The sequence below is a fragment of the Dermochelys coriacea genome, chromosome 19 (assembly GCF_009764565.3).
Source record: "Dermochelys coriacea isolate rDerCor1 chromosome 19, rDerCor1.pri.v4, whole genome shotgun sequence".
In the NCBI taxonomy this organism is placed as follows: domain Eukaryota; kingdom Metazoa; phylum Chordata; order Testudines; family Dermochelyidae; genus Dermochelys; species Dermochelys coriacea.
The window spans coordinates 930,797-947,074 of record NC_050086.2 but is presented as its reverse complement, the minus strand read 5'-3'; the positions used below and the strand labels follow the sequence as shown (position 1 = coordinate 947,074).

Sequence of the window (16,278 nt, the reverse complement as noted above, 5' to 3'; positions counted from 1 at the left end):
GACAAAGAAATTCCAAGTACACTGAAATATTGTGCTAATCGAGCTGAAACTGCCTCTGGTTGACAAGTCACAGGCTTCATTTCAAGGTTTGATACTAATTAAAGGAGGCACTCTGAGGGTTTTACATGCTCATTTAAGCAACGCCTTGAGCTAGAAGTGGGATGTGGTTCCTCGACTAATTTTGCAAAAGCACCTCTGTGTTGACCTGTATGAGCCTGTTACTCTTCTTGGCCTCTGCACCCACAGACAACAGAAAACTTGCCAGACAACGGTACATCTATGTTGCAAATAAATATCTACAAGGATTTAGGAAAATCAAACTTATTTTACCTGTAACCTGATGAAAATTCATATCCAAGGTCCAAAGAGTGGACCTTCCAGCATTGTGTATACAGGGATGTGTTCAAATTGACACACAGGAAGTCAACACCACTACATAACTAACAGAGGTAACATGATTAGGGCCCATGTCTCCTACGAAAAAATCCCTACAAAACATCTCTTTGGTAGACTTGTGTTAGACACATGGCTAGGCACTGTGACCTAGGTAATGCAGTGATAGGTACTGTACACATACCTGACAAACTAAGGCATTCTGCTACACATAACAGGAGGTCCTATCATTTCTATCTGTGCTGAACCAAGGTTTCCCATTCTGAACTTCAGAATAATTTCTGAAACTGTACACAGGTATAGGAAGAGTTAATGTCAGTCACTGGTAGCACATTGACCACCCGGGGAAATAAAACAACATGCACACTGCATCCGATGAAGTGAGCTGTAGCTCACGAAAGCTTATGCTCAAATAAATTTGTTAGTCTCTAAGGTGCCACAAGTCCTCCTTTTCTTTTTTGCGAATAGAGACTAACACGTCTGCTACTCTAAAAACTGGATAGGCTGTGATCCAGAAAGGATGCAAAGAGAGCACTACAGGCACCTTATAAGATGAGCATGGATATCTTGGGTTTTGAGTGTATTACACTGATCTCATACTGCAATTTTAGGGATTTTTATCTCTTTTCAAACAGTGAGAGACATGGCTGTTTGCTTATCAGATTGTTGTGCAATCACCTCAGCAGCCCTGAGGGAACCACACAGTTTAATATCTTATACCTATTACAATAGTCTGAATTTTAGAATGGTGACATATATATAAGTATATGTCACCATTCTATATATATTCACCATATATATATATATATATATATATATATATATATATACACACAAGTAGTAATTCACTTCATCAGCAGGTTCTTTAATAAGATTTATTCAGACACGCACTAGTGCCTGTACAAGTTTCAATTTGAATTTGTTTCATCAGCCTTATTACAGTGATCCATGAACCACATGTGCATCTTCATGCTCAGAGCATTCTCTAGTGGAATTTTATTAATACATCATAAAGACACAAAACAGCACCTTCCTTCCTGAAGGCTCCCCAAACCCGTGACGGGGATTACTTCATCCAGCACACAGATGCAGCCTCTTCTGGGGTGGGTACATCAGATGTTGCAAAGGGATGCTTCCCCTGAACTAAGCAGCAGCCACAATTGCTGTTTATCCAGGGAGTTGCCCCTCCGTGCAGGACCAAGATGCAGCTGCCACTGGGGTAGGGCATGACAGCTGTTTATATAGATTAGAAGGGGAGAGAAATCCTGCACCCCACTGAAACTGCAGGGGGATTTAGTGAAACAGAATGCAGCCCCAGGGGGCCAGGGGAAGGAGGCCTGTGGGGGGCAGGGATTACAGCGTTCACAGCCTGACTGGGCCAAAGAGACAGGGACCAGCCCCCGCCCCCCACCAGGCAACCCCATCCCCCAGCACCCCGCCCCCATCGGGCTCCCACCTCCGTCATCCTCCTCCCCATCCCTCCGCCGCCCGGCCCGGCCCGGCCCGGCCCGGCCGCCTGCAGCCCGTGGGCACCCGCACCCAGCACGATCCCTGCGCCTCCAACCAGCCCGGCCCCTACCTCCGCGGAGCCACCCGGCCGCGGCCATGGCCCTGGCCCTCAGCTCAGCCCCTCCTCCGGGCCCCGCCCCTCCACTCACCAAGCCCCGCCTCCGGGCCCCGCCCCTCCACTCACCAAGCCCCTCCTCCTCCGGGCCCCGCCCACGGCGGGCGGACCTCCCCTCAGCCCCTCCTCCGGGCCCCGCCCCTCCACTCACCAAGCCCCGCCTCCGGGCCCCGCCCCTCCACTCACCAAGCCCCTCCTCCTCCTCCTCCGGGCCCCGCCCACGGCGGGCGGACCTCCCCTCAGCCCCTCCTCCGGGCCCCGCCCCTCCACTCACCAAGCCCCTCCTCCGGGCCCCGCCCCTGGAGGGCGGACCTCCCCTCAGCCCCTCCTCCGGGCCCCGCCCCTCCACTCACCAAGCCCCGCCCCAGTCTCTGCCAATCACCTCCTTCCAAAAACCCGCCATTTCCCCTTTACACCCGTCCCGCTCCCATCCCCCTCTGTTCGCCTCTGCCCCCGTCTCCACACCCTGCCCCACTGTGCCCGTGGAACGCTGCGGAGCGAAACCTCGGAGCGCCCGGGCCGGGTTTCCCGCGCGCCCCCGCCGGGCTCCCCGCGCCAGCCCCACACCTCAGAGCACCCCTGGGCCAGGCTTCCCGCGCCATCCGCCCCAGCCAGCTCGCCGCAGGGCGCCCATGCCAGGCTGCCTGTGAGCCCGCCCTTCTGTACTTCACCGTGCTCCACAGCAGCCCTGGCGACCCGGGCCTCTGCTGAGGAAGCTGAGCCAGGGTCCCAAATGCTGCCGGGGCCCCCAGGCAGCACCTGCAGCAGGGCAGTCAGACCTGGCGCCCAGAGGGCACCGACATACTGCGTCTGAAGGAGGCAGCATCAGTCCGCAGCGGGGACTGGCAGGGGCCTCAGCTCTGTGAGTAAATGAGCTGTAGCAGGAGTCCCAGGAATAGCTGTGCAGGTTAAGTATATACTGCCTGAAACCCATGTGCACTCCTGAAGACTCCCACCTTGAGAAAAATATCCAGGGGGTTCTTACTTGATGCAGATATTAACTGCTCATTGGAGAGCTTCCAGCTGCGCCTGTGACAGCGAACCTACAACTCGATCCAATGCAGGTTGCACATTAACTAGCATTACAACACCATGGAACTCACTTAGCATCCAATTCAACTGCCCTTGAAGTCAATGGCAAATTGGATCAGCCCTTAGTACTCCTGGCTTCCCTCGTAACCCTTGCACACCTAGCACCGTCTGCGACCCAAATGTCATTCATCTCTCCTTGGACCCAATCATACCCTGAGCAGTCATGCCAGCCTTCATAACCTAATATTCCTGCTATACCAGATCTCAGTACACACGATCTGATGATTTAAACCCTAGAAGCCATTCCTGCTGCCATTTTACCTTTCCTGCTCCCTTCGACTTTCCCTGCACGGCTACATTGTTCTTTACATCTCAAGACAGAATGATTGTCCATTGAAGAATGAGAGTTATTCTGTGGGAGGAAACTCCAGTTGTTAGGAAGAGGCAGGTAATAGTTATGGGGGGTTCAATCATTAGAAACATAGCTGGGTTTGCAATGACCGGGAGAACTGCATGGTGACTTGCCTGCCTGGTGCGAAGGTTGCGGATCTCTCGAGACATCTCGATAGACTGGGGAGGAGCCGGTGGTCGTGGTATATATAGGTACCAATGACATAGGAAAGGATAGGAGAGAGGTCCTGGAGGCCAAATTTAGGCTGCTAGGTAAGAAATTGAAGTTCAGGACCTCCATGGAACCATTTTATGAAATGTTTCCAGTTCCAAGCACAGGGCCAGTTAGACAGGCAGAACTACAGGGTCTGAATGTGTGGATGAGATGATGGTGTAGGGAGGAGGGGTTTAGATTTATTAGAAACTGGGGAAACTTTTGGGAAAGGGGGAGCCTATATAGGAAGGATGGGCTTCACTAAATCAAAATGGAACCAGATTGGCACTTAAAATTAAAAAGGTCATAGAGCAGTTTTTAAATGAAGGGCTGGAGGAAAGCCGACAGGTGCGGAAGAGAACATGGTTCGGATAGTGACATTCCTTAGGGGGAAGATCCATTAATGGAGATTCTCTATGTCCTAGTAAGGAGGAGAGGATGGAAGATGATAAAATATGGGTAGGATCTGATGAGAAACAGTCAAATGAAAAAGGTTCCTATTCAAATACATCATGTAATGGCAGACAGCTAAAAAGTGACAAAAGTTTTTAAAGTGCTTATATACAAATGCTAGAAGTTTAAATAAGATGGGTGAACTAGAGTACCTCTAGAGGATAGTGATATCATAGGTATCACAGAAACTTGGTGGAATGAGGATAATTAATGGGACACAGTAATACCAGGGTACAAAATATATTGCAAGGACAGAACAGGTCGTGCTGGTGGGGGAGCGGCACTATATGTGAAAGAAAGCGTGGAATCAAATGAAGTAAAAATCTTAAATGAACCAAACAGTACCACAGAATCTCTATGGATAGTAATTCCATGCTCTAATAGAAGAATATAGCAATAGGGATATATTACTGACCATCTGACCAGGATGGTAATAGTGACTGTGAAATGCTCAGGGAGATTAGAGAGGCTATTAAAATAAAAACCTCAATAATAATGGGGGATTTCAACTATCCCCATATTGACTGGGTACATGTCACCTCAGGACAGGATGTAGAGATAAAGTTTCTTGACACCTTAAATGACTGCTTCTTGGAGTAGCTAGTCCTGGAACCCACGAGAGTTGAGGCAATTCTTGATTTAGTTCTAAGTGGAGCACAGGATCTGGTCCAAGAGGTGAATATAGGGGGACCACTTGGTAATAGTGACCATAATTTAATTAAATTTAACATCCCTGTGGCGGGGAAAACACCGCAGCGGCCCAACACTGTAGCATTTAATTTCAGAAAGGGGAACTACACAAAAATGAGAAAGTTAGTTAAATAGAAATTAAAAGGTACAGTGCTAAAAATGAAATTTCTGCAAGCTATACAGAAATTTTTAAAAAACACCATAATAGACCATAAACCAAAAAGTGCCACCGTGGCTAAACAACAAAGTAAAAAAAAAGAGCATTGAAACACAAAAAGGCATCCTTTAAAAAGTGGAAGTTAAATCCTAGTGAGGAAAATAGAAAGGAGCATAAACTCTGGCAAATGAAGTGTAAAAATATAATTAGGAAGTCCAAAAAAGAATTTGAAGAACAGCTAGCTGAAGACTCAAAAAGTAATAACAATTTTTTTTTTTAAAGTACATCAGAAGCAGGAAGCCTGCTAAACAAGCAGTGGGTCCACTGGACGATCAAGATGCTAAAGGAGCACTCAAGGATGATCAGGCCATTATGTAGAAACGAAATTAATTCTTTGCATCAGTCTTTATGGCTGAGGATGGAGGGAGATTTCCAAACCTGAGCCATTCTTTTTAGGTGACAAATTTGAGGAACTGTCCCAGATTGAGATGTCATTAGAGGAGGCTTTGGAACAAATTGATAACCTAAACAGTAATATGTCATCAAGACAAGATGGTATTCACCTAAGAGTTCTGAAGGAGCTCAAATGTGAAATTACAGAGCTACTAACTGTAGTTTGTAACCTATCAGTTAAATCAGATTCTCTACCAAATGACTGGAGGATAGCTAATGTGACACCAATTTTTAAAAGGGTTCTAGAGGTGATCCCAGCAGTTACAGGCTGGTAAGCTGGACTTTAGTACCTGGCAAACTGATTGAAACTATAGTAAAGAACAAAATTCTCAGACACATAGATGAACATAATTTGTTGGGGAAAAATCAACATGGTTTTGTAAAGGGAAATCAGGCTTCACCAATCTACTAGACACAGTCTATGGGCTTATACTGGCACAGCAACGATGCTGAGCTATGCTGGTATAGTCTCTGTCGGTCTAGAGGAAGCTGATGAGGCTCTGAGTAGGCATACCGAGAGTCCCAGCCATTCCCTGGGCTGGAGTGATGGAGGGAACACCACACCATATTTTTAACATTGTGATTTTAAATAAACAACATCTTACATGCCTCTAGTGTCTTTCATCTCAGGTCAAAGGATCTCAAAGTGCTCTATAAACTAACCCTATGCCAAGAGAAAGTCCATACACAGGGATCACTGCACCCACCACTGAACGGTCGCCACCTCAGGGGTGAAACATGGACATTGTTTAACAGAACAATAGTACTCCCCTAGGACAGAACTGAAAATGAATTGAACACCAATCCTTCTGCCCAGCATGGCTGATCACAGGAGGGAATCCCACATGGAAAGATGGCAGCTGTGACACAGCTTAGGTCACGCTTCTACTTTGGGGATTATAGTGGCATAGCAAGGCACCATAGCTATGCACGCATAACCCTGTAGCATTGATGCAGGCTACAATGATGAAAGGGGTTTTGCCATTGCTGTAGGAACTCCACCTCCCCGAGTGACAATAGCTAGGGTCAACAGAAGCATTGTTCGGTGACTTAGCTGCATCTACACTGGGGGTTAAGTTGGTGTAGCTAGAGCACTCATGGCTGTGGATTTTTCACATCCCTGAGAACTGTAGCTATGTTGACCTAAGTTTTAAGCGTAGACCAGGCCTTAGTCTTTAAGGGGAGGAAGACAGAGTGGGGAACAGGAGTATCCAACAGTTGCTGCCTCCCTGGAACCAGCTCTCTGTGATCTTTTACAGCATTAGCACATGTCATAGCTTCAGATTTAGTGTCTTGAGGATCAATTCTAGGCTACATTTTACTTCCCTGCTCCATGAGTGGGGAGCCCAAGCGCAGCTACAATATAAATACTATTCCTACTTGCCATTGAGGCAAAGCTCAGAGCATCTCTGCTGAGTCATCTAGTGACAGACAAGAGTGATGGATTTTGAAGGTTAGTACATCCAGAGGCTTGTAAGCTAGCTGTGTAAATACAGGAGGCAGCAACAGGGATACTGGAATTAACATTCCTCCTACGATGAGAGAAAACATGATACAAAGACAAAATCCTAACCTAGACTTCCTCTTTCGTCTGCAGCATCTGTACCAACCTATGGATTAACTTCAATACTTATATGACAGAGGGTTGTACCTGGTCGGCACTTGCTGATCTCCTGTAGGAATGTGCGTGTACGGGACCCAAAAGGCAATTGCACCACCAGCTGAGCATCTTCCGAGCTTATCTGGACAGTCACATCAGAACCTACACATGGCGGGAAGAGGAGAGTTGGAATTAATGCTGCTAAGTTTGGAGAAGACACTTATGGTTTCTAAACACTACTTTAGGTGCTGCAGGCACACAAAAGCCATGCCAGCACTGGACATGTCTCCACATCCGCAGTACTCAAATCAGTAGAAAACCACGCCAGCTGCAAGGAAAGAAATCAGCTTCATCACCTCTTTCAGTTTCCTGTATTTGGATGAATTTCTTTTATTTTTAAATAGGATTTGTAAATAATCATCATTATTATTCCTCTGGTCCCTTTCAGACCAAATGATCCCAAAATATTTTATAAAACTTAAACAAACAGAAAAATTAGACAAGGAATCCCTACCCACGCCACTGAAATACAGTTGCATTTGAACAGCGCTTAACACATTTTGGGGGCTTTTACAATTTAAATAAATGATAATAGTATCCAGCTGATACTCCAGTGAAAGCTAGGGAGACCAACTAGAACTCATCGTTTAGCAACAATCCGGAATCATTTAGCCAAACGATAGTTTGAACTGGGGTTGGCAATACACTGGTTAACTAGTAATAGTGTCCAGATTTATAAACTACCCAATAATAGCAAGACAAGACTCCATCATTGCACAGAGTGTGTCCAATTTGGAGCAGCTCAGCCCCAGACATCCCATAAGCAACCCTGAGCAAACTCCACAAACCAAAAATCGTGGAATAATGGTTCGTATAGAGCTTGTAACCTCAGTATATGGGAATCTTTCTTGTACCTCGTGGGAATCATAGCAACAGAAGAGACTCACCAATGATATGAAGGTCACTGTCAGGTGTAACTGTCAAAAGAGAAAAGCAGTTCCATTAGAAAACCTGGCAAGTGGGGCCTGAGCCACACTGCTACTATCCAGGGATAATACTTCATAAATAGCTCAGACAGACAGACCGACCCTGAGCACCCTCTGATAAGGGACAGAAAAGGAGGCATTAGAAATCAGAAGGGATAGGAGGCCATGAGTATTATTTGGTAACTCTAAGCTCTCCTCTTGCCAGAGCTGGGGGTGCATAGGATAGTTTGGGTTCCATGGGATCCAATGCAGCCTGTTTTCCTGAGAATGTTAATTTATTGCACTGGATTCAGCTGTTTAAAAGTTACAGCCAAACAAGGCAAAGGGTGACCAGTTTCCAAATTTCAGGCAGCAGCACAGCAAAATTCAGATTCTATTCCACACGCAGATCCTCTCTTTACCTGACCCCAAGAAAAGATGGCACCTGACTGATCTCTGAGGAGCAGAAGCAAGAACCTCCTTCCAGGAAGCAAGCGAAGGATGCAGAGGGCAGCTCTACCTTCTTCTGCTGCAAATCCTTCGGTGATCGGCACGACTCTCTCCAACCAGACATCCTCAGCCGTTATAGCCATTCGCCGATGAGTGTACAGGAAGAGCCTGGAAGCAAAGAGCAGTGGGAGTAATGCCACCTCCATTCCAGCATCAGCACTGAGCTCCCTGCCAGCATGGTTCAACACCATCCTATCCCAGCACCACACTTACCTGCTAGCGCAGCCCCTGCAGCTCCTGTCCCTGTCCTGTGCCTGCCAACGCACCCCGTAAGGGTGGGGTTTTTAAAAAATAATTTATACAAGTTGCTGGTGAAAAGTACCAGACTAGCAGCCCTGGAGTCTAGGCTCTTCTGATTAAATACAGATCAGGTACAAAACAGGTAGTGGCAGGGCAAACGACCTTCCCACATTATTTTGCCAAATCCCGACATGGAGAGAGCACCTTTGGGGTGGGAGGGGAGTTCATGCAGTCTCCATGGCCCATTCAATTCTGGGGCTTCCTGCAGAGACGGCCAGCCAGAGGGCCCTGCCTTCCCCATATGAGTGGCCCATCAGACATTGTCTCAAGCACCTACGCATGCTCTCCATGGGTCCGCACAAGGCCCAGAAGCCGGCTCTCCACACTCTCCTCACCAGCCAGGATACCCTGTACCGCATGCAGCTCGTGGTCAAGGAACAGCCAACAGAGACACAAATCCTCTAGGGCAGCCAGAAAGGCAGGAGGCTGAGCTCTCTCTCTCTGAACCTGTCTTCAACTGCAGCAGCCACCAGCTGCTCAGCCTCTGAGTTTCCTGTCTGGAGCCTCCATTCACATCCAGAATCAGTTAGGAGCCAGGTGTTCTGCCTCCTTAAAATTCCTCCTGCCATTTCAGCTCAACCCTGGATCCTCCCACCATGCTCTGTCCTGGCCCATTGTGTGCAGCCACTCGCCTCTTGAGAAAGACTCTCTTCCACCTGCGGTGGTGTGCGGAGTGGTCCACTTCCACTCTGCCCTGGCCAGGCAGGGAGTTGTAAAGCGTGACTGATGTTTCGGATGGAAGGTGTCAGGGGAAGGGTTTTTTGCTCAATTAGGGGCCATAGAATTTGGCCCAATATCATTAGCACAGCACCCAGGCCATTGTGCCATGAAAAGGACTGGGACATACAGGTTGTTTTGGATTAACAGATGGCCTCAAAGTAATGATCCTGTCTCCATTGATGCTCAGTAACTCTGAGAGGCAGAAACAGGAGACAAAGGGGTGTGATTTCCCTGGTAATTCCATGCCACGTTCACTTATCTACAAAGAAATGCTTGGTGCAAAGGATATGATCAGGCAGGTCTGTCCATCCGCCAGGGTCTCCTGAATAGCAACTGATTCGTCCATCCTCCAGGTCTGGAACGCAAAGGGTTGCTGTCAGTGAATTACATACGTGAATTCGCCAAGTTGATTTAATGCAGCTCTGCAACAACCAGGCCACAAGGTGGTGCCACGCAGTGAAGCTAGTACCGCACTAGACCGTGCAGTAAGCGAGTGGGACACGCTGATCTGACCATGGCTGTGGGTTGCATCAGCACTGGCAGAGTGACTCAGCCCCAGCCTGTGGCAGCAAAACAGAGGCCCTGTCTGCACTACAGACCAAGCCATGCTACCTGGCAGCTTTCCGAACACAGGTCAATAATCAATGGCTATCTGCAGACTTCGCAATGTAAATCGGATACATACCAGCTGCTGTATTTGTACCAGATCCTTCCCCTGCTGCCTCCTTCCCGCTAAGGGCTCAGATTGGAGATGCAGACGGGATCACTCCACCTCAGATGCTCCAGCAGTCGCCTGAAGTAGCTTCCGCCAGACCCGCTTTCTGAAACTGTCACGAAAACGCTGAAATCATGTCTGCTGCCAGACTCCTCGTAACTCCGGCCCCCTCTGCAGCTGGAGCCCCCTCTTCTCCTGTAGGCCTCCTTCCCACTTCCTCCTCTCCACCCCGCTGCTGCCTGGCTGCTTTCCCACTTCCTCTCGGGCTTGTTCCATCTGCTCTGGCCTCTTTCCCCTTCTCGGTGTCCCAGATCTCCACATCAGGAATCTGGGCATTAAAGCAGGAGCAGCTGGCAGGGCCATGTCTATAGATTTGAATGGAAGCAGCGTTCCAGCTCCTGTGAGCCCTGCAGACCCTCACCTCACAAAAGAACAGGCCGATCTTTGTTCTGTCTCCCAGACACGGGCCAGGTCCATGCTCAGACCCAGGGGAGAATCTGCAGTGATTTCAGATGGATTTTTGTTTCCTTTTGGAGCTAGTTCTCTCAACACGTCAGCAAGTTTTTCCTCACTGCCTGTTGGCCCCTCAGTGGAGCAAACAGGACATCACAGCAAGTAGGTTTTTCATTTCATAGCCTTTCTCTAAGAACACTTTTCAGAGTAACAGCCGTGTTAGTCTGTATTCGCAAAAAAGAACTGGAGGACTTGTGACCACCTTAGAGACTAACAAATTTATTTGAGCATAAGCTTTCGTGAGCTACAGCTCACTTCATCGGATGCATTCGGATGAGCTGTAGCTCACGAAAGCTTATGCTCAAATAAATTTGTTAGTCTCTAAGGTGCCACAAGTCCTTCTTTTCTTTTTTTCTAAGAACACTGTCCCATTACCTGCTGGCATCTGGAGCAAGTGCCGTTTCCAGTGTTTCTGTTGCACCAGGTTAGCTGATGCCTGTGCCCTTTGCTTTTCTCAAGCTATTTCCTTATTTTCTCTGTTAATTACTTAGAGCAAGCCCTTTTCTCCCTATGTTTTCCCAGCCTCACCTCTCCCTGGCACCTGTCACACACAGACAGGTGATCAGCCCTCAGGGCACTGTATGGTACCTGGCTGTAGGCTGCCATTTGACATCAGCAGTCTTCCTTCAACTCCCAGCATTCCTGCTGCCATCTGCTCCCCTCCTGCACTGAGCCCTCCACATTTAACCCTTTAATTACATAACAAGCAATGTATTATGTCATCTTACAGATCACATATGAATAAATAAATACATTGTCCTTCCCAGTGTTATCAGAAAGCTTCAGAGCCATTAGATAATCACTGTGATTTTTCTCCGGGATTGCACTTCCGCTTGGACAACCAGAGGACACTCACTTTCACTTCCTGTGTCACAGGCACTGCCCCAGTGTGGCAATGGTTGGATTTCAGACAATGCAGGGGAAGGGTTAAGACTAAGAGCCATTATTACAAATACATAAATAAACAAACATCACAACAAGCTTTTTAAAAAAATAAAACTCAAATGTCGGGCCTAAACTACCTGACAGTTTCCCCTTTAAAAAAGAGCAAACAAATTTCCCCCAAAATGTTTTTTTTTTTGTCCTTCCTGGTACAAAATATAAACAAGCCTCCAAATCCCCAGGTATTTTCTTATATTTTATTTCCTGCTTTGATTAGACAGTTTGGAGAAGATTTTCAAAACTGACTGGTGATTTTGGGTACCAAACCCGAGACTTAAAGAAACCTGTGGAATTGCTGAAAGTGCTGAGCACCTATGCTTGGAAATATCAGACCTAAAGGGAGAAACATCCCTGCTTAAAGCAAATCTCATTTCTACCAAGCATTCTGAAAAAAATCTTAATCAGAGTAAAGGAAACTCCAGGACTAGTGAAGCCTTGGAAAGATTCATTTCATGGCAAAATTCAGAACACCATCTCCTTCAGTCGCACCTTACTGAAAACAAATCATTTCCAATTAAAATGCAGCAACATCTTGTGCCACAGCCGGTGTGAGCAAAATGTGAAGCATCAGTTTCATTATGCAAATCAATCATTTTAGAGTCTCTCTGGGAGCAGGTGCCAGACCGAGGGCTTGTCTACCCTTAAAATCCTGCAGCAGAGCAGCTGAACCAATGCAGCGGCACCCCTGTAGCACTTCAGTGAAGACGCAACCTATGTGGACAGGAGAGCTTCTCCCATCGGCACAGGAACTCCACCTCCCCAAGAGGCCACAGCTGTGTTAATGGGAGAAGCCCTCCCCCCAAAAGAGCGCTATCTACACCGGGAGTTAGGTCGGTATAACGGCATTGCTTGGGGGTGTGGATTTCCCCTGAGCAATGTAGTTATACTGACATAAATTGCTAGTGTAGACCAGGCCCAAGAAACCAAACCAAACTCTCTGCATACTAAAGACAGGAGAGTGTGGATTCAATTAACAATTGTCACGATCGAGTTCCAGCTGCACCTGTCGTGGCCAAGCAGTTATGCAATAAAACACCTGCCTTTGTTCTGAGCATTCTCTCATGAGGCTGGGGCTACACTCTCCCTCCCATGCTCCCATCATGAGTGAAATGGTGTGGAGGGGGTTAATTCTTCAGTGGTTTCTATACATTCAGCATGTGTGAAGCTGCTGACTTAGAGCATTACACAAACGTGAGACCCAGGAAAGAATTTTCTGTAGTATCTGGCTGGTGAATCTTGCCCATATGCTCAGGGTTTAGCTGATCGCCATATTTGGGGTCGGGAAGGAATTTTCCTCCAGGGCAGATTGGAGAGGCCCTGGAGGTTTTTCGCCTTCCTCTGTAGCATGGATGACTGGAGGGAGGCTTCTCTGCTCCTTGAAGTCTTTAAACCATGATTTAGGGACTTCAATAGCTCAGACATAGGTGAGGTTTTTCATAGGAGTGGGTGGATGAGATTCTGTGGCCTGCGCTGTGCAGGAGGTCGGACTAGATGATCAGAATGGTCCCTTCTGACCTTAGTATCTATGAGACCATCCCCAGTCCGACGGACAGGAATCTAACCTGAATCACTGCTAAGATGGGAGAGAAGAGGGCTGCTGCTGGAGCAACCAGAATGGTTACACTAGCTATGCCTGTGAGACAGCCTGGGGGGGGGAAGAGTAGAAAGGGGTTGGCCAAAATAGTCCATTTGCTTAACGTTATTGGGGGGGAAATTCTTATTTGAAGAAATTAGGTGCATTGTATAGAGTGTTATAAATGAATGGCTGGGCCCCCAGCAGCATCTGCTGAGCTGGCGCAGGCTGGAGTGGAAGTAGAGGGGTCAGGGATATTAGGAAAAACCTTGTTTTGCCAGTAGGCTGCTGTAGATGCTTTTTTCCATCTGCCCTAGAGGGACACTGAATTCCTAAAATTCTGCAGCTGTTTTTTCATTTTCCAGAAGCCTGAAATGTGGCGCCATTTTACGTTTCGTCTCTTCCAGGTATTAGGAACGATTATGGAGTAAATATCCCTCTTCTAAGGTAATGCCCCAACTCGTTCCATAAACGAACAGCGGGAACATTCCTGGTTGTAGGAGAAAAGGACACCTGCTGCTCCAGAGCCCAGGCTCCTGCTAGCCCCTGAGCAGAAGCTCACAACAGTGGGAAGGGAGGAGGCAGACTGCAAGGAAAGCTTAGCCTGGGGATTGCAAACTATAAGTATCCGTAAAATGTTGTAGGGGATGTTTGTGTGTGTAATTTATGCCAGCTCAAGTATAAACATGAGCATCAAGGCCTGCCAGCAGCTGAGGACTGCACCCAAACAATGATGACAGGATCTGTTCCTCTCAAAGGCAGTTGTTAGCACAGTGTGAATTTTTCCACTAGCACTAAGCAGTGCCCTGCTTATGATTTGTCATAAGCTAGCATTTGAGGTCTCAGAGTAGCAGCCGTGTTAGTCTGTATTCGCAAAAAGAAAAGGAGTACTTGTGGCACCTTAGAGACTAACAAATTTATTAGAGCATAAGCTTTCGTGAGCTACAGCTCACTTCATCGGATGCATTTGGTGGAAAAAACAGAGGAGAGATTTATATACACACACACAGAGAACATGAAACAATGGGTTTATCATACACACTGTAAGGAGAGTGATCACTTAAGATAAGCCATCACCAACAGCAGGGGGGGGAAGGAGGAAAACCTTTCATGGTGACAAGCAGGTAGGCTAATTCCAGCAGTTAACAAGAATATCAGAGGAACAGTGGGGGGTGGGGTGGGAGGGAGAAATACCATGGGGAAATAGTTTTACTTTGTGTAATGACTCATCCATTCCCAGTCTCTATTCAAGCCTAAGTTAATTGTATCCAGTTTGCAAATTAATTCCAATTCAGCAGTCTCTCCTTGGAGTCTGTTTTTGAAGCTTTTTTGTTGAAGTATAGCCACTCTTAGGTCTGTGATCGAGTGACCAGAGAGATTGAAGTGTTCTCCAACTGGTTTTTGAATGTTATAATTCTTGACGTCTGATTTCACCCAGCAATATTGTTAATCTATCCAACTATACTCTTAGCCCAGCGGAAGAATCTGTCCTATCTCGGGGCCTCTCCTTTTGCCCCTCCACCCCCACGAACATGATACAGTTCTGTGGTGACCTAGAATCCTATTTTCGACGTCTCAGACTCAAGGAATATTTCCAACACACCTCTGACCAACATATTAACCCACAGAGACCTTCCTGCCAACACTACAAAAAGAAGGATTCTAGGTGGACTCCTCCTGAAGGTCGAAACAGCAGCCTGGATTTCTACATAGACTGCTTCCGTCGACGTGCACGAGCTGAAATTGTGGAAAAGCAGCATCGCTTACCCCATAACCTCAGCCATGCAGAACACAGTGCCATCCACAGCCTCAGAAACAACTCTGACATCATAATCAAAAAGGCTGACAAAGGAGGTGCTGTCGTCATCATGAATAGGTCAGAGTATGAACAAGAGGCTACTAGGCAGCTCTCCAACACCACTTTCTACAAGCCATTACCCTCTGATCCCACTGAGAGTTACCAAAAGAAACTACAGCATTTGCTCAAGAAACTCCCTGAAAAAGCACAAGAACAAATCCGCACAGACACACCCCTGGAGCCAGGACCTGGGGTATTCTATCTGCTACCCAAGATCCATAAACCTGGAAATCCTGGACGCCCCATCATCTCAGGCATTGGCACCCTGACAGCAGGATTGTCTGGCTATGTAGACTCCCTCCTCAGGCCCTTCGTTACCAGCACTCCCAGCTATCTTCGAGACACCACCAATTTCCTGAGGAAACTACAGTCCATTGGTGATCTTCCTAAAAACACCATCCTAGCCACTATGGATGTAGAAGCCTCTAAACCAACATTCCACACAAAGATGGACTACAAGCCGTCAGGAACAGTATCCCCGATAATGTCACGGCTAACCTGGTGGCTGAACTTTGTGACTTTGTCCTGACCCATAACTATTTCACATTTGGTGACAATGTATACCTTCAAATCAGCGGCACTGCGATGGGTACCCGCATGGCCCCACAGTATGCCAACATTTTTATGGCTGACTTAGAACAACGCTTCCTCAGCTCTCGTCCCCTAATGCCCCTACTCTACTTGCGCTACATTGATGACATCTTCATCATCTGGACCCATGGAAAAGAAGCTCTTGAGGAATTCCACCATGATTTCAACAATTTCCATCCCACCATCAACCTCAGCCTGGACCAGTCCACACAAGAGATCCACTTCCTGGACACTACGGTGCTAATAAGCGATGGTCACATAAACACCACCCTATATCGGAAACCTACTGACCGCTATTCCTACCTACATGCCTCTAGCTTTCATCCAGATCATACCACTCGATCCATTGTCTACAGCCAAGCGCTACGATATAACCGCATTTGCTCCAACCCCTCAGACAGAGACAAACACCTACAAGATCTCTATCATGCATTCCTACAACTACAATACCCACCTGCTGAAGTGAAGAAACAGATTGACAGAGCCAGAAGAGTACCCAGAAGTCACCTACTACAGGACAGGCCCAACAAAGAAAACAACAGAACGCCACTAGCCATCACCTTCAGCCCCCAACTAAAACCCCTC

At 47.3% G+C, this 16,278-nt stretch overlaps 1 protein-coding gene across 5 annotated transcripts in view; it reads right to left on the bottom strand.

The window, feature by feature from the left end:
* Window positions 1–10,419, bottom strand: part of INPP5B (inositol polyphosphate-5-phosphatase B) — a 45,998-nt gene extending 35,579 nt beyond the window's left edge. Inside the window, exons 1-6 of one of the 5 annotated variants that reach the window (XM_043505871.1) lie at window positions 10,187–10,419; window positions 9,791–9,856; window positions 9,059–9,138; window positions 8,492–8,589; window positions 7,954–7,983; window positions 7,058–7,168 (exon numbers count right to left, since the gene is read on the bottom strand). In XM_043505871.1, coding sequence (XP_043361806.1) covers window positions 7,058–7,168; window positions 7,954–7,983; window positions 8,492–8,589; window positions 9,059–9,138; window positions 9,791–9,847 — 376 coding nt within the window. In that variant the 5' untranslated portion in view covers window positions 9,848–9,856; window positions 10,187–10,419. Of the gene's footprint in view, window positions 1–1,972; window positions 2,037–7,057; window positions 7,169–7,953; window positions 7,984–8,491; window positions 8,590–9,054; window positions 9,139–9,790; window positions 9,857–10,186 lie in introns of those variants that run through there. The other 4 variants (XM_038377712.2, XM_038377713.2, XM_038377716.2 and 1 more) reach the window with 4 other exon arrangements.
* Between the last annotated feature and the right edge of the window lie 5,859 nt (window positions 10,420–16,278).